General features: G+C 43.0%; 1 protein-coding gene across 1 annotated transcript in view; it reads left to right on the top strand.

Moving 5' to 3' along the window:
• The first annotated feature begins 6,659 nt into the window (after positions 1 to 6,659).
• LOC112218635 (kielin cysteine rich BMP regulator) overlaps positions 6,660 to 24,898 on the top strand; it is a 44,067-nt gene continuing 25,828 nt past the window's right edge. The window contains exons 1-5 of the mRNA XM_024379610.2: positions 6,660 to 7,120; positions 13,103 to 13,647; positions 13,777 to 13,849; positions 14,723 to 15,018; positions 15,165 to 15,333. Of these exons, the coding sequence (XP_024235378.1) occupies positions 7,027 to 7,120; positions 13,103 to 13,647; positions 13,777 to 13,849; positions 14,723 to 15,018; positions 15,165 to 15,333 (1,177 nt within the window). The 5' untranslated portion in view covers positions 6,660 to 7,026. The remainder of the gene's footprint in view (positions 7,121 to 13,102; positions 13,648 to 13,776; positions 13,850 to 14,722; positions 15,019 to 15,164; positions 15,334 to 24,898) is intronic.

Genomic DNA, 24,898 nt, shown 5'->3' with positions numbered 1-24,898 from the left:
AACCAATGAAATAGTCCTTTCAAGTATTAACATAATGACATAATGACCCATGTCTGGGTTGGACATCATTGTCCGTGTTGATTTTATTACCTTCTGTTATGACATGTCACCACTAGATGTCGGACCTATAGCTGTATTCAGAGGTAACAGTCTCTCTTACTCTCTCTCGCTCCCTCTCTTTCCTCCGTGACCTCTCCACCAGCTGGTGTTTACACAGGAGTTTACTTATCCTCATTAAGAGGACATTAGAATAAATTATCTGTCTGAACCACATAACCTGTAGCAGAGGAAACTGCTGTGACAGTGTAAAGTCAGCTGTCATAAGGTGACAGCACATCTATTGTGTCGTTATTGTGACCGTTTTATGTAACCCTTATGGAACACACGAACTGGTGTGTGATCACTGTCCATAACAGTCTGTGTGTGTATGTGTGTGTGTGTGTGTGTGTGTGTGAGAGAGAGAGAGAGAGAAAGAGTGTGTCATCTGTCACACCGCCCTTAATTCTCCTCTCCGTGTGGTGTTACATTGAAACAGGTCCCCAAACAAACAATCCCCACATTCCAATTGTTCCACGGGTTCCAGCAGTATACACAGTGACACCCGACACAGACCCAGACCAGAGCTGATGACCTGCATAAAGCTAACTAGTCCAGTGGCTCATGGAGGTCTTGTCTAGGATGTGGTTGTGACTGCCTAGGTTAGTCAGGTAGACCCACAGCTTTCAGATAGATCAGATGCTGGTCCCTGGAGGGGTACAACTGATAACAGGACTTGTGTGTCTGTCTGATCAAACATCCTCACTGGAACACATAACATGTTGAAACACCCACCTCACTGAGAGCATGTGTGTGCCTGTAGCAGTATCTGGCAGCACTGTGTGATCCTAATGTGGGTTCATTCTCCTCCAGAGTATTGTCTTTACTAATGAGAGAGGGAAAGAGAGGGAAGGGGAGAGAGAGAGAGTGTGGGAGCGGGAGGGAGGGCAGAGTAAGAGATAAAGGAGGGAAGAGAGAGAGAGTATGGGAGTGGGAGGGAGGGCAGAGTGAGAGAGAGATAAAGGAGGGCAGAGAGAGAGATATATATAACAGAAGAAAGGTCTGCTGATCAGTCTGTTCAGGCAGAATGTTGGAGGATGCAATGTTTCAGTACTTCAGAGAAGAAACATGATGACATGAATCACTACATCCGTTTACACCCCTCTCACTCCCCCATTCACACACGCACGCACGCACGCACACACACACACACGCACACACACACACACACACACACACACACACGCCAGTCCTTGGCTCCCCTCCAGTCTAAAAAGCCGAGCCAGGTTTTAGGTCAACCAGAGCAGGAATCCACAACACTCAGCTGAATGTTTTCTTTAAAGAGGGGAGGTACAAAAGAAGAAAAGAGTTGTCCCTGGGGCGGGGGCAGCGGAAGTGGGTCTTTGACACTATGAACAAAATAGAATCTCCTGGGCAGATAGAAGTATGGAAAGAGGGATAGATAGGCATACAGAGAAAGGAGTACATAGAGGTAGTTAATTTAAAGAAGGATATAGAGACCAGAGCAGAGTGAGGCCCTGAGCTGCAGAGTTATTCCACTCCATTAATTCCCAAACTGTGTGCGCTGTCGGTCTCCCACATCAAGGCTTCAGAGTTATTTGTGACACTAAAAACAGCCCATACAATGTGTCTAGCCAAATGCTAGACACCAATTATGAAATACTTTTCTCATTGAAAATGTTTTTTGGAGGGGGCTAATTCTTCAGCTCTGTGCGAGTTAACCCACACAGTGCTTAATGTTGCGACTTTCGGTGTGCTCATGGTTTGGCTCGAAGTTTGAGGGAGTTTACCTTCAGGCAAAGTGTGTGTGCATGTGTGCGCGCTTGCATGCGAGAGAGGGGAGAGGATACACAGACATGCCTTGTGCCTAAATTGATGACTTGTTTGTCTTGCAGCTGAGAGCCAAGTGAAAACTAATTGATTTCAGTCAGTTCAGTCAGTTGTTCTGATGAGCCATTCCCAGCAAGCTAGTTTATGCTGGCTAGCTGGCAACGACAACAGCGGTGGCGCTAGTTAAACGTTTTATTAGTCGTATGTACAGGATACACATGGTATAGCCGTCCAACGAAATGCTTACTTGCAGGTTCCTTCTCAACAATGCAACAACAATAAGAAATAATACCATTTAAGAATATGAACATAAAGTCAAAACTTGTAAAAGAAAGTGATGTTTATTTCAATGGGCGAGGGAGAAATAACTTACAGTATTGGTCACCATCTGGAATCTTGATGCCACCGTGACATGGCAATTAGCTAACTTAATGACAAGCTGGTGTGAATGACCAGATCAACTGTGTTGTATCTAGGTGCTTCCCACTGATGCTTCTCACTGGGCAGCTGTATCACATGTTGCAGGCGGTAGCTAAAGTCACCAATTTGTTCCATTGGATGTGATTATATTTAGACTAAGTTAACAGCCTACACGAGAAATAACTTGTAATATGGTAGTAACTATCTGGATGTCATTGCGATACAGTCTCAACACACTATCACAGCGTCTTGTGAAATAGACCCAAATTACTCATTCAAAATGTGTGACCGGTACACCAAAAAGTCCATTTTTACACGATTTTGATCACAACGCATTTTGTGTGTATTGCACGATTTTCTTTCATCATAACGCATTCGTGTACATTACACGATTTGTTGTGGCTACTATTAGCTAGGCTAGCTAGGTGGCTAAAACTAAAGTGATTGTTAGGGGTTAGGGTTAGGTTTAGGGGTTAAGATTAGGTTTAGGTAACATGCTAGCTAAGTAGTTAAAGGGTCAAGGTTAGGGTTAAGGTTAGCAGTTAGGTTAAATAGTTAAGGTTAGGGGAAGGGTTAGCTAACATGCTGAGTAGTTGCAAAGTTGCTAAAAAGTAGTAAGTCGTTGCAAAGTTGTTATTTGGGTAAAATGGTTTGCTAGATGTTCATGTTCGAACACGCAACCTTTAGGTTGCTAGATGTTTGCGTTATACGCCTACCCATCCTCCGACCAACCTCCCTCCTTGTTTCTGTTTTAAACTTCAGGCTAGGGTCTATTTTCCTCCACTTCCTGTCTGACTGACGTGCCCAAAGTAAACTGCCTGTTACTCAGGCCCAGAAGCCAGGATATGCATATAATTGGTACCATTAGATAGAAAACCTGAGACTATAACACAATTGAAATGCTAGGAGAAAATCCAAAGAAATACCAACCAGTATTTTTTTTTGAGAGAGAGCCCATGCTCTTACAATGGAAAGCTATGGGTCATATGCAATTCCAGCTCCCAGATTGCAATTCCTATGGCTTCCACTAGATATCAGTCATTGTTCAAGGTTTCAGGCTTGCTTCTTCCCAAACGAGGAAGAATTTGGAGTTTTGGTACTGGGAGTCAGAGTTGGAAATCAGTCTGTGCGAGTGTGACGAAGAGGACATACACATGCTAATTTTACTTTCCTATTGAACATACTTCTTTCCGTATGAAATATTATAGTTTAATGACATTTTAGAGTACCTGAGGATTAGATAGAAACACATTTTTACTTGTTTTAACAAAGTTTAGCGGTACCTTTTTGGATTCCTTTCTCTGCATGTTGAACGAGTGGATTACTCAAATCAATGGCACCAACTAAACTGACTTTTTGGGATATAAAGAAGGATTTTATCTAACAAAACGACCATGCATGTTGTAGCTGGGACCCTTTGGATTGCAAATCAGAGGAAGATTTTCAAAAAAGTAAGTGAATATTTTAACGGCATTCAGAGGTGGAAGAAGGATCGGACCAAAGCGCAGCGTGGTAAGTGTTCATGATGTAATATTTAATGAAACAAACTGAACACTGAAATACAAAACAATAAACGATGTGAACAAAACGAAAAACGAAACAGTACCGTGTGGACCAAACACTCACACGGAAAACAAACACCCACCAACCAAAAGTGAAACCCAGGCTACCTAAGTATGATTCTCAATCAGAGACAACTAACGACACCTGCCTCTGATTGAGAACCATACTAGGCCGAACACAAAAACCAACATAGAAAAACAAACATAGACTGCCCACCCCAACTCACGTCCTGACCATACTAAAACAAAGAATAAATAACAGAACTATGGTCAGAACGTGACAAATATTTAATCAATATCTGTGATTTTATGAAGCCTGTGCTGGTTGATTTGGGGTGCCGTCCTCAAACAATCGCATGGCATGCTTTTGCTGTAAAGCCTATTGTAAATCGGGCAATGCAGTTCGATTAACAAGAATTTAAGCTTTTAACCGATATGACACTTGTATATACCTAGATGTTTAATATCCATAGTTTTTATGATTATTTATTTGAATAATTTTATTCCAATTTATTTAAAAATATTCAAATTTCTCCGGAAGTTGTCGACAGGTGTCCCGCTATCCCAGAGAGGTTTTAAACCATCTACTGTTTTAATCTAGAGCTGCCACTTTCAAGGTGCGGGACTCTAACCCAAAAGCTTACAAGAAATCCTGCTATGCCCTGCAACGAACCATCAAACAGGCAAAGCGTCAATACAGGGCTAAGATTGAATCATACTATACCGGCTCCGACGCTCATCTTATGTGGCAGGGTTTGCAAACTATTACAGACTACAAAGGGAAGCACAGCCGCGAGCTGCCCAGTGACACAAACCTACCAGATGAGCTAAATCACTTCTATGCTCACTTCGAGGCAAGCAACACTGAGGCAAGCAACACAGAGCACAACAAAACAAACACGCTCAAAAAACGGAACAATAAAGTAAAGCGCTAAAGGAATATCACTTGACATGAAAACAATTACACACAAAACATGATGGAAAACAGAGGGTTAAATACAAGTAGATTGATTGGGGAAATGAAAACCAGGTGTGTATGAAAACAAGACAAGACAAATGGATATATGAAAAATGGAGCGGTGATGGCTAGAAAGCCAGTGACGTCGATCGCTGAACGCCACCTGAACAAGGAGAGGAGCCGCCTTCGGCAGGAGTCGTGACAACTACAGGAAAATGAGGACTGAGCATGCCCCCATTCTTATCGACGGGGCTGTAGTGTAGGTTGAGAGCCTCAAGTTCCTTGGTGTCCACATCAACAACAAACTAGAATGGTTTAAACACACCAAGACAGTTGTGAAGAGGGCACGACAAAGCCTATTTCCCCTCAGGAAACTAAAAACTTTTGGCATTGGTCCTGAGATCCTCAAAAGATTCTACAGCTGCAACATTGTGAGCATCTTGACTGGTTGCATCACTGCCTTGCTCAGCCTCTGACCGCAAGGCACAACAGAGGGTAGTTCGTACGGCCCAGTACATCACTGGGGCTAAGCTGCCTGCTATCCAGGACCTCTACACCAGGCGGTGTCAGAGGAAGGCCCTAAAAATTGTCAAAGATCCCAGCCACCCCAGTCATAGACTGTTCTCTCTACTACCGCATGGCAAGCGCTACCAGAGTGCCAAGTCTAGGAAAAAAAGGCTTCTCGACAGTTTTTACCCCCAAGCCATAATCAAATAGCTACCCGGACTATTTGCATTGTGTGCCCCCCCAACCCCTCTATTATGCTACTGCTACTCTCTGTTCATCATATATGCATAGTCACTTTAACTATACATTCATGTACATACTCCCTCAATCAGCCTGTCTAACTGGTGTCAGTATATAGCCTCGCTACTTTTATAGCCTCCCTACTGTATATAGCCTGTCTTTTTACTGTTGTTTTATTTCTTTACTTACCTATTGTTCACCTAATACCTTTTTTGCACTATTGGTTAGAGCCTGTAAGTAAGCATTTCACTATATTCGGCGCACGTGACAAATAAACTTTGATTTGATCTGTGATTGAAATTCACTGTATACACTGTGCCTGTCACGAATTTCCTATAATTTCACAGTAATCTGTGATACTGGGTTGATAGTCTACCCACTGGGCACACACTGGTTGAATCAACATTGTTTCCACATAGAAATTATGTTGAACCAACGTGAAATAGAAGTTGATATGATGTCTGTGCCCAGTTGGTAGGCCTACTGGCTACGGCTGGTCAATGAGGAGAGTTTGCGCTGCCGGAAACTCAACAAGGTGCACAGTGTGTCCTTATGCCCGAGTTTGCTGAGCACTGCTGTCCTGTAATAACCCACTGGGCAAAAACGGGTTCAATCAACGTTGTTTGCACGTAATTTCAACAACCCCAAAATATGTGATCACCTTGAACCAACGTGGAAAATTGAATGGATTTGAAAAAAGTTAGCAATTTAAGGGAAGTTCGTCTAATTTCAACCAACTTTTAACCTACGTCCAATGACATGGTGATTTTTAAAATTGGTTTTATGTTGAATTGACGTTAGTTAACAACTCAACCAAATGTAAATCAAAACTAGATATTGATATGAAGTCTGTGTCCAGTGGGTAGCTAGATATATAATACCAAGCCAGTGTGACAGCTAAAGCACATTTGTTGCTTTTGAAGTCTGATAAAATCTACATGATTCTGAACACTCTCAAGTCCTGACTTCGGCAGACAAGTTTCAAATTCTAGCCTCAAGCATAAACTAGTATAACTACCTAGCTGTGGAGGGCTCATTAGGATGTCTGACTAAACCGAATCCGTTCGTCCCCACTCAACTCGTATACACCAGGCGTGTCCGTATAGCCTCCCCGGAGATAGAGAGCCTGCCTGCATCCAGATGTTTCGTGTTTCTGTGACGCGCATCGCTCGTTGACATCGGGGAAGAGGAGCTGAAGTCCGGGTGGACGCAGTTCAGATAGACCGTGTTGGAAATAAGGACATAACTTGTTGGCGCATCTTTGTTTGTCAAATTAACGTTTCAAATGAATCGTTTTGAATGTCCAATTATCGCATTTAACTAGGCTATTTAAATTCCTTGTCACTACTATGGAGTAACTTTTCATGCGGATTTGAGGCGCGCAAAGTGTGAACCGAAGGGGAACTTTCTTTCTGCGGAGGTCTTCACACACTCACAACCAGCCGTGTGGGAATGGAGGTCCGCTGGCTGAAGACAATGCTGTGTGTGTGGTTGAGTGTGTGTTCGTCCCTTCGAGCCCACCCTATAGATAAAAACCATGAGAACGGTATGTGTTTACGATATTGACTCCCGCAAAACTGTTTCTCAGAACAATGGTTAGGTTGCACGGTGTATGTGTGTGCGTATGTGTGTAACATGATTTGATGATACGATTAAAAGTATGTCTGCCAGGATCTGTTAGTCATTGTATCTCACAATCAGTGACTGTGTTGAAATGTTAGACTACTTTTTGCATTAATTTAGGGTCAGTTACATCATTGGAACATTGACACTGTGTGTAGACCGCACAGTCTCTCTCTCTCTCTCTCTACTTCTCTCTCTCTCTCTCTCAATTCAATTCAATTCAAGGACTTTATTGGCATGGGAAACATGTGTTAACATTGCCAAAGCAAGTGAGGTAGATAATATATAAAGTGAATATATAAAGTGAAAAACAATTTAAAAAAATTAACAGTAAACATTACACATACAGAAGTTTCAAAACAATAAAGACATTACAAATGTCATATTATATATATACAGTGTTTTAACAATGTACAAATGGTTAAAGGACACAATATAAAATAAATAAGCATAAATATGGGTTGTATTTACAATGGTGTTTGTTCTTCACTGGTTGCCCTTTTCTCGTGGCAACAGGTCACAAATCTTGCTGCTGTGATGGCACACTGTGGAATTTCACCCAGTAGATATGGGAGTTTTTCAAAATTGGATTTGTTTTCGAATTTTTTGTGGATCTGTGTAATCTGAGGGAAATATGTCTCTCTAATATGGTCATACATTGGGCAGGAGGTTAGGAAGTGCAGCTCAGTTTCCACCTCATTTTGTGGGCAGTGAGCACATAGCCTGTCTTCTCTTGAGAGCCATGTCTGCCTACGGCGGCCTTTCTCAATAGCAAGGCTATGCTCACGGAGTCTGTACATAGTCAAAGCTTTCCTTAATTTTGGGTCAGTCACAGTGGTCAGGTATTCCGCCGCTGTGTACTCTCTGTGTAGGGCCAAATAGCATTCTAGTTTGCTCTGTTTTTTTGTTAATTCTTTCCAATGTGTCAAGTAATTATCTTTTTGTTTTCTCATGATTTGGTTGGGTCTAATTGTGCTATTGTCCTGGGGCTCTGTAGGGTGTGTTTGTGTTTGTGAACAGAGCCCCAGGACCAGCTTGCTTAAGGGACTCTTCTCCAGGTTCATCTCTCTGTAGGTGATGGCTTTGTTATGGAAGGTTTGGGAATCGTTTCCTTTTAGGTGGTTATAGAATTTAACGGCTCTTTTCTGGATATTGATAATTAGTGGGTATCGGCCTAATTCTGCTCTGCATGCATTATTTGGTGTTCTACGTTGTACACGGAGGATATTTTTGCAGAATTCTGCGTGCAGAATCTCAATCTCAATTTGGTCTCAATTTGGTGTTTGTCCCATTTTGTGAAGTCTTGGTTGGCGAGCGGACCCCAGACCTCACAACCATAAAGGGCAATGGGCTCTATGACTGATTCAAGTATTCTTAGCCAAATCCTAATTGGTATGTTGAAATTTATGTTCCTTTTGATGGCATAGAATGCCCTTCTTGCCTTGTCTCTCAGATCGTTCACAGCTTTGTGGAAGTTACCTGTGGCGCTGATGTTTAGGCCAAGGTATGTATAGTTTTTTGTGTGCTCTAGGGCAACAGTGTCTAGATGGAATTTGTATTTGTGGTCCTGGTGACTGGACCTTTTTTGGAACACCATTATTTTGGTCTTACTGAGATTTACTGTCAGGGCCCAGGTCTGAATCTGTGCATAAGATCTAGGTGCTGCTGTAGGCCCTCCTTGGTTGGTGACAGAAGCACCAGATCATCAGCAAACAGCAGACATTTGACTTCGGATTCTAGCAGGGGGAGGCCGGGTGCTGCAGACTTTTCTAGTGCCCGCGCCAATTCGTTGATATATATGTTGAAGAGCGTGGGGCTTAAGCTGCATCCCTGTCTAACCCCACGACCCTGGGTGAAGAAATGTGTGTGTTTTTTGCCAATTTTAACCGCACACTTGTTGTTTGTGTACATGGATTTTATAATGTCGTATGTTTTACCCCCAACACCACTTTCCATCAGTTTGTATAGCAGACCCTCATGCCAAATTGAGTCAAAGGCTTTTTTGAAATCAACAAAGCATGAGAAGACTTTACCTTTGTTTTGGTTTGTTTGGTTGTCAATTAGGGTGTGCAGGGTGAATACATCTCACTCTCTCTCTCTCTCTCTCTTTCTCTCTCTCTCTCTCTCTCTCTCTCTCTCTCTCTCTCTCTCTCTCTACCTCTCTATCCAGATCTGGCACCACAGGTTTAAAAGTGATCTCATGACTTAGTGAGGTTAAACTATGTGTCCTATCCGTAGGCTATGAAAAACAAGTATTATTTTAGATAGCGTCCCTTTTCATCTGTGCTATGTCTATAGGACAGGGGTTTTTCTTGTTGGGTTATGTGAATTGGAAACACTCTTGGCCTCAGGTGGATGAAACCCTTTCAAACTACCAGAAACCTTGTTATTATTCATTCTGAATCTGATATCAAAAGAGCCAGAGACAACCGCTTCAATAGACAACATACAGTACTCTGTAGTTTAGTGAACTACTTAGCAGGGCTGAATGTTATGCAAAGAATGGTTATAATGTCACATTAACTCTAAACATACACACAATGTTAAGCAGTAGGTTTGAAAAATAAAAAAGACAGACCGGTTTCAATGCAGAAACGTCATTGAATTTTATGTCAGAATACGTATTATTTGTTCATCTGATCACTGTGTTTTTCTGCAATTATTCATTATGTAAGCTTTATGTGCGAAAGGGTTACATGTAACACTACACACAGTGGACTCTGTAACAAGGCAGGGTTACATGTAACACTACACACAGTATGTGCAAGTCATAAAACCACTAACCTTGTGTTGTTGTCCTGGTCTCCATTTGGCCGCAGATTATCCATTATATTGACTAGATACTCTAGTGGCCACTCTAACAATGAAAATACATTTCTTAATAAATGGAAGGCAGTCAGGAGGAGGCTAGATCAGGTGGGACCATTTCAGCCAATGTGTCCTATTTATATCAGTATACTCGTAACAATCTAAACATTACAAAACTTACATTCGATCAAATAAGGCACGCATAGCAACAAGGTACACATTTACAAATGCTGTTTTGAATTAAAATACAATTTGACCTAAACACTGAAGAAGGCTGTAAAGCCGAAACGTCTGAGAATGCTATCCCTGATGCGGGGAAAATCGTTAAAAACATTGAATAATGAAGTAAGCTGTATACATCTTTTTGATTGCGAACCCATTAAGTGGTTAGAGCATTGGGCCAGTAACCGAAAGGTTGCTGGATCGAATCCCTGAGCTGACAAGGTAAGTATCTGTCGTTCTGCACCTGAGCTAGGCAGTTAACCCACTGTTCCCCGGGCGCCGAATACGTGGATGTCGATTATGGCAGCCCCCCGCACCTCTCTGCTTCAGAGGTGTTGGGTTAAATTCGGAAGACACATTTCAGTTGAAGGCATTCAGTTGTACAACTGACTAGGTATCCCCAGTTCATTACGCCACTTCCTTTGTCTGAATTTGCAGTATTTACACACCACGTAAGCTTCTGGGAGAGCGCAATGGTTCTCTCGATTACACATAGCAAATAAGCCATTCCATATTTTGTTAACCAAATTCGACACTCATTGACCATCACAAAAAAACTCCTCGCTTGGTGAAAAAAAAAAAATGCCAACAGCTGGAGTAGACAGATTGTGGGCCCAGTTATCTCTCTCGCTTCACCTCTGCCTCTCTGATTTGGCCCACAAGAAGTTGATTCCCTGGCGCTCACTGTAGGACCTGATTGCCTGTTAAATCCATATATTTAATCAGTCTGTTGTCCCCACTTCCTTCAAAATGTCCTACATTGTTCCTGTACACAAGAAAGCTAAGGTAACTGAACTAAATGACTATCGCCCCGTAGGACTCACATCTGTCATCATGATGTGCGTTGAGAGGATATTTAAGGACCATATCACCTCCACCTTAGCCAACAACCTAGACCCACTACAAGTCGCATACCACCCCAACAGATCCAAGGATAGAGCAATCGTCATTGCACTGCACACTGCCCTATCCCACCTGGACAAGACAAATACCTATGTAGTGTTCATCACTAAGCTTGGCCCTAGGTCATAACCCCTCCCTGTGCAACTAGGCCCTGAACATCCTGATGGGCTGACCCCAAGTGGTGAAGGTGGTCAACAACACCTGCACCACGCTCATGCTCAACACGGGTGCCCCACAGGGGTGCGTACTCAGCCCACTCCTGTGCTCCCTGTTCATCCATAACTGCGTGGCCACGCACGTCTCCAACTCAATCATCAAGTTTGCAGATGACCCAGCAGTAGTAGGCCTGATTATCAACAATGACGAGACAGCCTACAGGGAGGAGGTGAGAGCCATGGTGGAGTGGTGCCAGGAAAATAACCTCTACCTCAACGTTAACAAAATAAAGGAGCTGATCGTGGACTACAGGACACAGCAGAGAGAGAGAGAGCACCCCCGCATCCACAACGACGTGCCACAGTGGAAACGGTCAAAAGCTTTATGTTCCTCTGCGTGCACATAACTGATGACCTAATGGTCCCTTCACATAGACAACTACAGTGCACTCCAGAGGGTGGTGTGGTCAGCCCACAACATCATTAGGGGCACACTGCTTGACCTCCATGACATCTACAACACCTGGTGTCACAGGAAGGCCAAGAAGATCAAAGACTGACACCATTATGGCTGTCTCTCTATATATGGGAAAGTTATGGTGGTGCTAGAAAATAAATGATCTCTTTCTGCATTAGCCATCAATCTGTTATGGTTGGACAAATGCGTTTATATTGTCTGTGTAGAATAAATCTGTGGCGGAAGTTTTAATTTTTTTACTTTTAAGACAGTGAAATTTGCACCACAAACATTTGTAAAAATATATAAATTAAAAGACAAGTAGTGGAAATAAAATAATATACCAACAAACATTACTGGACTAACAAACTGGCTGACTAACCTTTTCAGGAACTTCAGTGTCCCTTGGCCTTGTGTAGCAGCAGCAGATCATTTCATCTTCTTTATCCTGTGCCAAACACATTTATTCAGTGAGTCTAAATTATTAACATTAGCAGCTGGCTGCATGATTGTATCAATCTAGCTGCTAATGTTCGCTAGCTAGCTATCTAGCTAGGCTACTCTAAAGCTAACGTTAGAAGTTGTGTTAGCTAGCTATAGACTGGACCATTCTAGCTAGTTTTAGAGGATGATTAAACTGCTTTTATTAACTGCAATTTTCCATGAGAATTTGTGTTTGCTCTCTCATAAGGCAGGCAACCAGGCATGCAGGATAGGAGGGTTTCTTCCACTAGATAACACACAGCTGATTCCACAGACCGGAGAGGAGCGTGATCGAAGAAAGAAACCAAGTGCAGAGTTAAACAACGAGGTGCTGGTGCAACCTGGTGCAAAGGCGTAGTTGATGAGGCTCTGTATAGGGTGTAGCTAGGAGACCATTGTGAATCCACCTGTCGCAACGAGCGTGGGGGATAACTGCTTTCTTTTCTGTTGCAAAACGTTTTTCTATGATGTGAACTAATTCATGTCTGATAAACGCATTCGGGGATGCTGCTTTGAAATTGGTGTGGAGGCGCCCCACCATATAGAAAAGTACAAGGGCAAAATCTGTCTCGCCACATGTTTTCTGGTGGCTCTGTCTCTTTCAGACCCAGAAATCTGTTTATCACGTCCTATCAGACATGGTCTGAAGCATGAGTGTGTATTAGCCAACCTGACAGTGTGTGTGTGTGTGTGTGTGTGTGTGTGTGTGTGTGTGTGTGTGTGTGTGTGTGTGTGTGTGTGTGTGTGTGTGTGTGTGTGTGTGTGTGTGTGTGTGTGTGTGTGTGTGTGTGTGTGTATATATGTTTGTGTATATTTTGATTGGCTCGCTTGTTGATCTTTCTGTCAATTCTCATTCATTGTCTTGTTTGTCCCTCAGTGATCAACCTACTGGAGGCTCTCAACATGTCCCGCCCCTTAAAGGGTGTATCCAAAGTCCAGGGGGAGTGGCCTGGAACCCAGGCCTACAAACTCCGCCCCCGCTCACCTCACCTGACTCTTCCCGAACAATACTCCCACTACCTTGTTTCCTCACTGCAAGGCAGTCTGGGAATTCACCTGATGGCACGTCAGGGTGCAGACTCCAGTGGCACTCTGCTCTCTTTCTCCTCCTCTTCCTCTTCCTCGCCCCTCCTCCAACTCTACTCCTCTACCCGCTCCAAATCTCTGCGTCTGGACCACCAGGCTGGCTTGGAAGGCCAGGGACTTGCCAGTGTCCTGTTCCCAGGAGGAAGTCCCTTCTCTGGGGGAGGCTGGGTGCGGTTGGCCCTGGCCCTGGAGGCTGGCCGTGTGTCTCTGTTTGTGGACTGTAGAGAGGCAGTGGTTATACAGAGAGACAAAGAGGAGAGAGTCAAACTACAGCTGCCCCCAGACCTAGTCATCACACTGGCCAGCACACAGGGTGACATGGAGAGCAAGTTCACTGTGAGTAAACACACTCGCACACATATATTCACATGTACACACATGCAAGTATGCACTCGATAACTGTTTCTCTTTCTCTCTCTCCCTCTCTCTCCCCCCTTCTATTGCTCCATCACTGTCTCTCTGTAGGGTTATGTGCAGACAGCTGAGATCTCTACCAGAGCGTATCAGAGGCGTCCGTGGCAATGTGACAACATTACAGGTACAGGTTTTTTAACCTGGCTATTGGTTTTATGGCTACTTTGCCATTAAGACAAGTCTATGTCATTCTCTACGAATGAGGAACTGAGTGTACTAATCTATTACTGTAGTATTAGCCCTCCTTCAGCTCCTCACACTCCCTGTCATATAATAATCCAGCCATTATGATTGGCTGGAACAGGGTCATGAATTTTGACCTCTTTGACCTCTAGTCCTCTCTGACCTCACTCTGACAGGACCACCCTGAGGCCAGACCACCCAATCACAGAAAGACGTGTGTGTGTGTGGGGGGGAGGGGCTTGTATTACTATCCTCGAGGAAATCCCCAAAAGTCCCCACAAGAATAGTAAAACAAGGAAAATTCTCCCTCGTGGGACATTTACCAGGTTCCCACAAGGACAAAGGATATTTTAGGCTTAGGGGTTTTGTTTAGGGTTACAATTAGAGTTAGGGTTATAATTAGGGTTAGGAGTTAGGGTTATGGAAAATAGTGTTTTGAATGGAAATAAATGTTAGGTCTCCACAAGGATAGTAAAACATATGCTGTGTGTGTGTGGGCATGTGTGCTCGTGTGTGTGTCCTCTTGTACATGCTCGTGCGTGTGTGTGCGCTGTGGGCTCTGGGGACTAGTGTAGATATTATCCGCGGTCCCCCGGCTACTTCCTATAGGTTGTTTATTTATGAGTTCTAAGTTTAGAGTCTAACTCTTAATTCACATTTTCAGACGGATTAACTACTGTTTTTGTATTAGATCAACTGATTACTGGCTTCCTCCTCTCTCTCCCTCTTTCACTCTCGCTCCCCTTTCCCCTCATCCCCCCTCACTCACTCTCTTTCTCTGTTCTTCTCCCCTCACCCTTCCCCTCTTTCTCAGATTCTCTGCATGGCCCTCCCCATGCCCAGCTCAATAACTCTGCTCCAGTAGACAGGGTTGACAGTGGACCTGGGCTGGAACCTCAGCAGGATATAGCCAACTACCAGCCACATAACCCCTCTCTCCACCCCCATCATCCCCAGGGCGACCAGCCCCAGAGGGGTGGGGTGCTTCTGGGTCCTCCAGCACCCCATGGGGTGAAACCTGTGTCTCAGTCCCAGGGCGAGGACTGGCTGAGGGGGTTGGAGGAGAGGCTAGAGGGCCTGGAGCGCATGCTGGACATGGTCAAGGCCCAGGTAGCCACAGCAAAGTCATGTATTATATAATGTGATGTTTTTTTAAAGATTTCAATGGGCAATTGAGGTATACTCATCCTTATTCACGCAAGACTGACTATTGACTATGTATTTCTGTGTGTGTGTGTCTCTGTGTGTGTGTGCAGAATGTGGACCTGCAGGCGCGTATGCAGTATCTGGAGGGGTGTGAGTGTGTGAGGCGTGGGTGTGTGTGGGAGGGGAGACAGGTGGAGGAGGGGCATCGCTGGGAGACGCACCGGAACACATTCTGTACCTGCACCTCTGGACAGGTCACCTGCTCTGCTCCTACTGACGGTCGGTACCGTACTGCACACACACAAACACAGGCATACCAGTGTTTCCCACTAAGATTTGTTTCAGCAGCAGTGGCAAAGTAAGTGCGGGTGGTGGGGAATATACACATTTAGCCATGGGGCAGAGATACATTTTCACAGTTTTAATGCTAGTTTCTTGCAATTCTACACATTTTTTCATGGGGCTAAGATGAAAAAAATGCTGTTTTAAAGCAAATTTCTTGCAATTCTACACATTTTGCCATGGTTTCACACTGGGCACAGACATCAATTCAATGTATTTCCACATTGGTTCAATGTCATTTCATTAAAATGATGTGGAATCAACGTTGATTTAACCACCGTGTGGATTTTGCCGTGTTCTTATGTTGTCTGAGTCACTCAAACATATAACAAAATCAATGGGGGCTCCATGCCAGGACATTTTTGGTTTGTTTTTATTTTGGTGATTGTTAGGTCTCAAAGATGATCCTATTTAAAATATGTAGCTCCATTATATACTTTACAGTTCCTCCATTATATACTTTACAGTTCCTTCATTGACTTTTTCCACACTTTGTTACGTGTCAGCCTTGTTCTAAAATGGATAGAAAATAAAATGGTCCTCAGCAATCTACATACAATACCCCATAATGACAAAGGCAAAAACATAAAAACTGAAATAGCTTATTTACATAAGTATTCAGACCCTTTGCTATGAGACACGAAATTGAGCGCAGGTGCATCCTGTTTCCATTGATCATTCTTGAGATGTTGATTGCAGTCCACCTGTTGTAATTCAATTGATTAGAGATGACTGGGAAAGTGCATGTCAGAGCAAAAACCAAGCTATGAAGTCAAAGGAACGGTCCGTAGAGCTCAGAGACAGTATTGTGTCGAGGCGCAGATTTGGGGAAGGGTACCAAAAAATGTTCCAAGGTTCCCAAGAACACAGTGTTCTCCATCATTCTTAAATCGAAGAAGTTTGGAACCATCAACACTCTTCCTAAAGCTGGAGCAATCGGGGGAGAAGGGACTTGGTCAGGGAGGTGACCAAGAACCCAATGGTCACTCTGTCAGAGCTTTAGAGTTCCTCTGTGGAGATGGAAGAACATTCCAGAAGGACAAACATCTCTGCAGCACTCCACCAATCAGGCCTTTATGTTAGAGTGGCCAGACAGAAGCCACTCCTCAGTAAAAGGCCCAAAAGGCACCTAAAGAGTTTGCCAAAAACATCATATCCAAGAAGACTCTAGGCTGTAATACCTGCCAAAGGTGCTTAAGCAAAGTACTGAGTAAAAGGTCTGAATACTTATGTAAATGGTGATGTTTCAGTTTTATTTTTATTTATAAATCAGCAAAAATGTATAAAAAAAACATTTTTGCTTTGTCATTATGGGGTATTGTGTTTGGATTGAAGAGGGGGAAAAAATTATTTAATCAATTTTAGAATAAGGCTGTAACCTAACATAATGTGGAAAAGGTCAAGCGGTCTGAATACATTCCTAAGGCACTGTACCGTATATCTGGTTTAAGTATCAGATTTTTTGGGAGTGGTGGCAACGATTTATGAATATGGGTAAACACTGCACACACACACACACACATGCACAAGACACAAACAACACTCACCCACACAAGCATCCAATGTGTGAAACAAACAGAGGCATACATTGCTGCCCCCCCAGAATCCCGCCCCTGTCGTAATGGGGGTGTGTGTGTCTCTTTGACCTCTGACCTTGCTGGGTTCCGCTGCCTCTGCCCCCCCTATACCACCGGGACATACTGTGAAACACAGCTAACACAGGTACTACCACATAGAATAGACATTTAAACTATTCTAGATTAGTGTATTAGACTAGACAAAACTTGACCATACTAGTGGAGTGTGTTGGTGTGATCCTTGTGGCTGCTTGGTTTATCTGACAGGTCAGCAGAACATTTGACAGGCTTGAGGTGGGTCAGAACTCTGACAGGTTTGGACACCACTTTCTAGAGTTTTGTGTTTTCTAGAGTTGTGTGTGTTGTAGAGTTTTCCTGTGTCCTGCAGAGCTGTGTGTTTTCTAGAGTTGTGTGTGTCGTAGAGTTCTCTTGTGTCCTGCAGAGCTGTGTGTTTTCTAGAGATGTGTGTGAGTACTGTAGAGCAGCGATTCACAACTTTTTCCTTTCCGGGGAAATCACTGTCAAAAGCTCTTGAGGACCACCATTAACAGTCACAATTTTTTTTTAACATAAAATATCTTAGCGGTCAAATTTAGAGTACATTTTTACAGCGAATGTAACAGATTAAACATGACCCCGCTAAGCCACCCTGCTTCTTGACAGACTTCTTGCTTGCTTAACCCGGAAGCCAGCCGCACCAATCTGTCGTACAGGTGGCGACAAAAGTTATTATTTTTGGAAGAAAAACAAATTAAAACAATTGAGGCCCACCTACAGTACCTCCACATACCACAAGTTAAAAACCACTGCTGTAGAGCTGTGTTTTCTAGAGTTTTGCTTTGCTGTAGAATTGCATGCTGAGTAGTTAGTTTTGTAGATTTTTCCTGAGATGTAAATAGCGTGTAGTGATCTGCTGTGGGGTAGTGCTGTGTTGGTAAACAATCTGGGTTGAGTTTCCCAAAACCTTCATAGCTAAAGTTGTACTTTTCTCTCAAGGACTGAGACCCAAATTACTCTGAAAGTCGATTTATGGTCAATCCGAGATCTGCAGTAGCCATATAGCATTTACAGCAATGCGGCCTCTGCAGAAGTCAGAACATTCATACTTCTTGCGCTTCGGGGAGATGTCATACGCATCCAATAAATTGGTCTGCACCACACCACTCGTAGTGATTCAGATATAATCTCTTTAGCCATCCAGCTAATTACGAGCAACTGCCTAAACGAAAAGACAAAACATTACCTCTTCTGAGATGTTGGAGTCCGTTTCCCAGTGCTTGACATAGGAGCTCAGCCAAGATAGCATGAGGGTAAAAGGCTAAACAGTTTTCCAACCTGCATCTCCATCCCGAATCTCACAATTGCCCCCCAGCAAAAAATAGCATAGATTTAGGCTATTGTTTATATGTGTATTTCACACTATGTTGAGGTAACAATCAGAGTATAATGCTTGAGTGTATGTCAACCCCAACACATGTTCATGTCATCGTTATCAATCAACTGCATTACTGTTAAAACCGACTTTGACTGCCACCACCACTTTTTACAAACCTGAAAAGGGACAACTTCTAAATGTTATGCAGTGACAACAGCCAAATATATCCAAATGGGATTTTGGTAACCATATACTGGACCTGTTACAATATATCAATCATGACGGATTTGACAAATATCCACTTTGTTAGATCAGATTTGTTGAATGTGTGCCAATCCAGCATCCTTCTATCCCCCACTAATCTGCTCTCCAGTGACCTCTTTACCGCATCTATCCCCATTATCTCCCCGATCTCTTTCCAGGCGTTCAAACTCATGTTGGTGTCTTTTAAATCCCTACACGAGGTATCATAAAGATGTATTTTATTTGTGAACTTGTTCTTAACAGTGGTGAGAGGAGGACGGCTCATAATAATGTCTGGAACAGTGTGAATGGAATGGCATTAAAGACATGGAAACCATGTGTTTGATACAATTTCACTGATTCCACTCCAGCCATTACCAGGGGCCTGTTCTCCCAATTAAGGTGCCACTAACCTCCTGTGGTTCTGATAGCCTTTCATAAAAGTTCTCCATGTTTGTTGTCAAGGAAGTTGTCAAGGAAGTGAGTTTGTGCTTATACAGGATGTACCACCCCCACCAACCATCAACCAATCATTTCAATGCGGCGCTATACGGAGCTATGCAGGGCCCTCCGCATTGTTGCTAAATTTGGGAGGTGCACGGTGTCACTGTATGGAGCTCGATTTGGCCTCTGTAATCCTCTGGAGGCTTAGCAATTGCAATCACACCCGCCGTACGGAAACCTCCTGACCGCATTGCTGGATCAAGTACAAATCGTCTTTTAAACAAAGTGCTTCATTCATTGTCAGAAATACATTTCTCAATTGTTACTCTCTCAGGCCTGGTGCGGCTAGGTTGTTGACAAAAAAACTCCACTTTATCTACGAGGTTTTCTGGAAACTCGCACTGCTTTGTAGTACTTAATTAATGCCTAACATTAGACTAGCATTGTCCTGATGTTTGATGGAGAATGCTGCACTGAGTTAGGGAGGGTTAAAGGCGCTGTGTGTGTGTGTGTGTGTGTGTGTGTGTGTGTGTGTGTGTGTGTGTGTGTGTGTGTGTGTGTGTGTGTGTGTGTGTGTGTGTGTGTGTGTGTGTGTGTGTGTGTGTGTGTGTGTGTGTGTGTGTGTGTGTGTGTAGGCATGCTGGCAGCCCCGTCCAGAGGGCAGCTGTAGAGGTCAGAGTTTACCTCAGCGTCGCTGGTCCTTCAGCCCCGCCCATGGCCGCTGTGACCACTTCCTGTTCTGCACAGGAAACAGCAACAACAACTTCCTCTCCCTCGAGGCCTGCCAGGAGCAGTGCATGATGGGAGCCTGCTGCTTCCGCCTGCCCAAACCGAGCCCTCTCATTGGCTACGACAGCCAGGGCAACGGTCGCCATGGATACAACACAACCTCCAACCAGGAGCAGAGTGGAAGGGGCCAAAAGATGGAAGATGCATGGTTTGGAGAAATAACTGACAAGAGGACATTGGAGGAGGACGGATCTAATCACTTTGGTTACCAGTGGTTCAACCTGACCAGGCCAAACCAGCAGAGAGAAAGAAAGGAGGAGAGAGGGAGAGAGAAAAATGCTAGTGGGTTTGACGGGACAGATGCTGATTTCATCTACAGCTGTGAGTACCTGTCTGTGTCAGCCTGTCAGGCCAGGGTCAGGGACCTGCAGGGAGAGGGAGAGGCTGTGAGTTTCTCCCCCGGCCAGCGCTGCTCTGAGGTGGGTTGCGTCCACGCCTGTGGCTGCCTCTACCATAGCCTGCCACGGAGCTACGGGGAGAGGTTCAGGCATGGCTGTGAAGAGTGTTTGTGTGATCAAAGCGGAGCGGTGCAGTGTGGGTGTAGTCAACTGACACAGCGGAAGGAGATAAGAGACCTGACCCTGAAAGAGAGGCGCCAGTACCAACGAGCCATCAGGAGGCTCTACGCACAGCCAGGTACACCTGTGTCCAGCTAAATCCGGAATAGATAGTTACACCTGTGTAGAGCTAACTCCCAACCAGCAAGGTACACCTGCGTACAACTAACTCCCAACTAGCTAGGTACACCTGTGTACAACTAACTCTCAACTAGCTAGGTACACATTTGTTGCTGTTTTGGCTCTGTACTCCATCACTTTTGATTTGAAGTGATACAATGACTATGAGGTTATTAAAGTGCAGACTGTCATTTTAATTTGAGGGTATTTTCATCCATATCGGTACACCGTGTAGAAATTACTGCACTTTTTGTGTCATGATGAGTGATCATGTAACAGGGGAGGTTAGCATTTTTGTGGGAGTATGATATTTGTGTGTCTAACTTCGTCACTCATCATTATCCACGATTCATGTAGGATTATCCATAATCATGGTGTTACGGTTTTCTTCTATCTCCTCCTCTGAAGAGGTGTAGCAAGGATCGGACCAAAATGCAGCGTGGTAATTTTGATACATGTTTAATAAAGAAAGAACAAACAAAAACGTAATACGAAAACCTAAACAGCCTAATCTGGTGCAAACTAACACAGAGACATGAACAATCACCCACGAAACCCTCAAAGAATATGGCTGCCTAAATATGGTTCCCAATCAGAGACAACGATAAACACCTGCCTCTGATTGAGAACCACTCCAGACAGCCATAGACTATACTAGATAACCCCACTAAACCACAATCCCAATACCTACAAAAACCCCAAGACAAAACACACCACATAATAAACCCATGTCACACCCTGGCCTGACCAAAATAATAAAGAAAACACAAAATACTAAGACCAGGGCGTGACACATGGTAGCATCCACATTAATGTAGAAGTGTTTAGAAACATATTCTATTGTTATTTACAATAAAAGTTACTCCAAAATGACACAATACCATTTATCATTCACTTCTATAGGGCACAAAATAATCTGAAACATGACCAAATTTGTAGAGTCACAAGCTTGATGTGGCTTTGTGTGCTATGAAAATGGGACCAAATACTTAACTTTTTACTTCTTTAATACACATGTAAATGAATTTGTGCTAATACTTTTGGTCTAAAAGTTCTGTTTTTTCTAAACGGTTCAACCGATATGGTTGAAAATACCTTCAAACTAAAGCTGTCAGTCTGTACTTTAACCTCTTAGTCGTTGTATAATTTCAAATCCAAAGTGCCGGAGTACAGAGCCAACTACAAAAATTCACTGTCCCAATACCTCAGGATTTCCGTTAGCTAGTAATAGCCGGCTTTTGGCCCCCCCCCAAAAATGATGAAAAGCCGATTAAATAAAACTGCCGCCGGTCAATTGGCCGGGAGAAAAAAAATGTTGCATTACTAAATAATATTTTTTTTCCTAATCATTGTTGGAAATACCAGTCGATGAAAATACATTTAACTGGTCATGCTTATCAGTCTATATGTTAATTTACATAATTTAGTGGAATTAAATTGGTGCTTGTGTATTTTTGTTAGTCGTTATGTTTATCACACATGCACAGCATACAGCTACAGAGCCTATTCTGTCAGACAGTGCGAGCTGCTGCTACAGCTCCTCAAAAAGCTCATTTGTTACTGCAAGAGTGAAACATTGTTTTATAAGCCCAATCATTGCGCAACAATTATAAATTCAATCGTATGTTAAAAACTGCTTTGATGGCCACGATTAAAAAGCGCTGCTATTTAAATTTCTCAACTGATAATTGAAGCGCATTTCCAATTCGCTATTCAAGTGCATAGGCAACGGTAGGCAGGCTTCATCACGTCACACACCAACTTACAATGAGCTGAAGGCAGTATGCATTTTGAACACATATACTTAATTGTTTGAAACCTGAACATTTTAATGAATATTATGAGGCACGTCTTACTTTGCTTCAAAGTCAAATCTGACCTTAAAAAAATACTTCCATATGCTATTGACACCAGAGCTTATTTGTCTCATGTTCTATTGGTTTTCAAATCAACTTTCTTTCATTGTCCAGTAGCCATAGGCACGATCCTAGTCATATTAGCAATCCATACTAGTTGTTGCATCTTTAGATCTCCCCTCTTTCTAAATTTCGAACAGATATTTTCATCTCTCTCACATAAAACCTCTCGCATGTGCAGTGAGCTTTTGACAACAGTGTGTTCCCGCTAATTGCATTATGCAAAGAACTTTTGCGACTAAAAACAACAAGGTAACTAATGTAAAATATACTGTGTCTGTAAAATGTATATACTGTAGGTTCAGAACTTTTGTGAAACAACAGAGATAGATGGGAGGGGTTGAGGGTAGCTGAAGAATGAGATTCAAAACAAACAAAAGATAAATATTGTAAATACTACTACTAATGTAACGGATGTTTAACGGCTAGCTTAGTTAGCGGTGCGCGCTAAATAGCGTTTCAATCGGTGACGCCACTTGCTCTGAGACATTGAAGTAGTAGTTCCCCTTGCTCTGCAAGGGCTGCGGCTTTTGTGGAGCGATGGGTAACGATGCTTCGTGGGTGACTGTTGTTGATGTGTGCAGAGGGTCCCTGGTTCGCGCCAGGGTATGGGCAAGGGGAGGGTCTAAGGTTATACTGTTACACTAAGATAAATACTACATTGTGTCTGTAAAATGTATATAGTATGTACAGTAAAAGCCTAAGTGTTGTTGTCCATTAGTTTACTCCAATTAGGGGAGGGGTGGTAGGGTTCTGGGAAAATAATAACGGAAAATATATTAAAAAAAATAATAATAATAATATATATGTACATACAGTTGAAGTCGGAAGTTTACATACACCTTAGCCAAACACATTTAAACTCAGTTTTTCACAATTCCTGACATTTAGATCAGTTAGGATCACCACTTTATTTTAAGAATGTGAAATGTCAGAATAATAGTAGAGAGAATCACTTATTTCAGATTTTATTTATTTCATCACATTCCCAGTGGTTCAGAAGTTTACATACACTCAATTAGTATTTGGTAGCATTGCCTTTAAATTGTTTAACTTGGTCAAACGTTTCGGGTAGCCTTCCACAAGCTTCCCACAATACGTTGGGTGAATTTTGTCCCATTCCTCCTGACAGAGCTGGTGTAACTGAGTCAGGTGTGTAGGCCTCCTTGCTCGCACAGGCTTTTTCAGTTCTGCCCACAAATTTTCTATATGATTGAGGTCAGGGCTTTGTGATGGCCACTCCAATACCTTGACTTTGTTGTCCTTAAGCTATTTTGCCACAACTTTGGAAGAATGCTTGGGGTCATTATCTATTTGGAAGACTCATTTGTGACCAAGCTTTAACTTCCTGACTGATGTCCTGAGATGTTGCTTCAATATATCCACATACTTTTCCTCCCTCGTGATCCCATCTATTTTGTGAAGTGCACCAGTCCCTCCTGCAGCAAAGCACCCCCACAACATGATGCTGCCACCCCAGTGCTTCACGGTTGGGATGGTGTTCCACAGCTTGCAGGCCTCCCCTTTTTTCCTCCAAACACAACGATGGTCATTATGGCCAAACAGTTCTATTTTTGTTTCATCGGACAAGAGGACATTTCTCCAAAAAGTACTATCTTTGTCCCCATGTGCAGTTGCAAACCATAGTCTGGCTTTTTTATGGCAGTTTTGGAGCAGTGGCTTCTTCCTTGCTTTCAGGTGATGTCGATATAGGACTCGTTTTACTGTGGATATAGATACTTTTGTACCTGTTTCCTCCAGAATCTGCACATGGTCCTTTGTTGTTGTTCTGGTCTCATCTCTAGGAGACAGAACGCGTCTCCTTCCTGAGCAGTATGACGGCTGCGTGGTCCCATGGTGTTTATACTTGCGTACTATTGTTTGTACAGATGAACGTGGTACCTTCATGCGTTTGGAAATTGCTCCCAAGGATGAACCAGACTTGTGGAGGTCTACAATTTTTTTTCTGAGGTCTTGGCTGATTTATTTTGATTTTCCCATGATGTCAAGCAAAGAGGTACTGAGTTTGAAGGTATGCCTTGAAATACATCCACACCTCCAATTGACTCAAATTATGTCAATTAGCCTATCAGAAGCTTCTAAAGCCATGACATAATTTTCTGGAATTTTCCAAGCTGTTTAAAGGCACAGTCAGCTTAGTGTATGTAAACTTCTGATCCACTGGCATTGTGATACAGTGAAATAATCTGTCTGTAAACAATTGTTGGAAAAAGTACATGTGTCATGCACAAAGTAGATGTCCTAACCGACTTGCCAGAACTGTAGTTTGTTAACAAGAAATTTGTGGAGTGGTTGAAAAGTGAGTTTTAATGACTCCAACCTAAGTGAATGTAAACTTCCGACTTCAACTGTATATACAATACCAGTCAAAAGTTTGGACACACCTACTCATTCCAGGGTTTTTCTTTATTTTTACTATGTTCTACATTGTAGAATAATGCGTGTAACGTACTGCCTTGT

Source organism: Oncorhynchus tshawytscha, linkage group LG19 (genome assembly GCF_018296145.1).
Source record: "Oncorhynchus tshawytscha isolate Ot180627B linkage group LG19, Otsh_v2.0, whole genome shotgun sequence".
NCBI lineage: Eukaryota > Metazoa > Chordata > Actinopteri > Salmoniformes > Salmonidae > Oncorhynchus > Oncorhynchus tshawytscha.
This window is presented reverse-complemented; position numbering and strand designations above follow the sequence as displayed.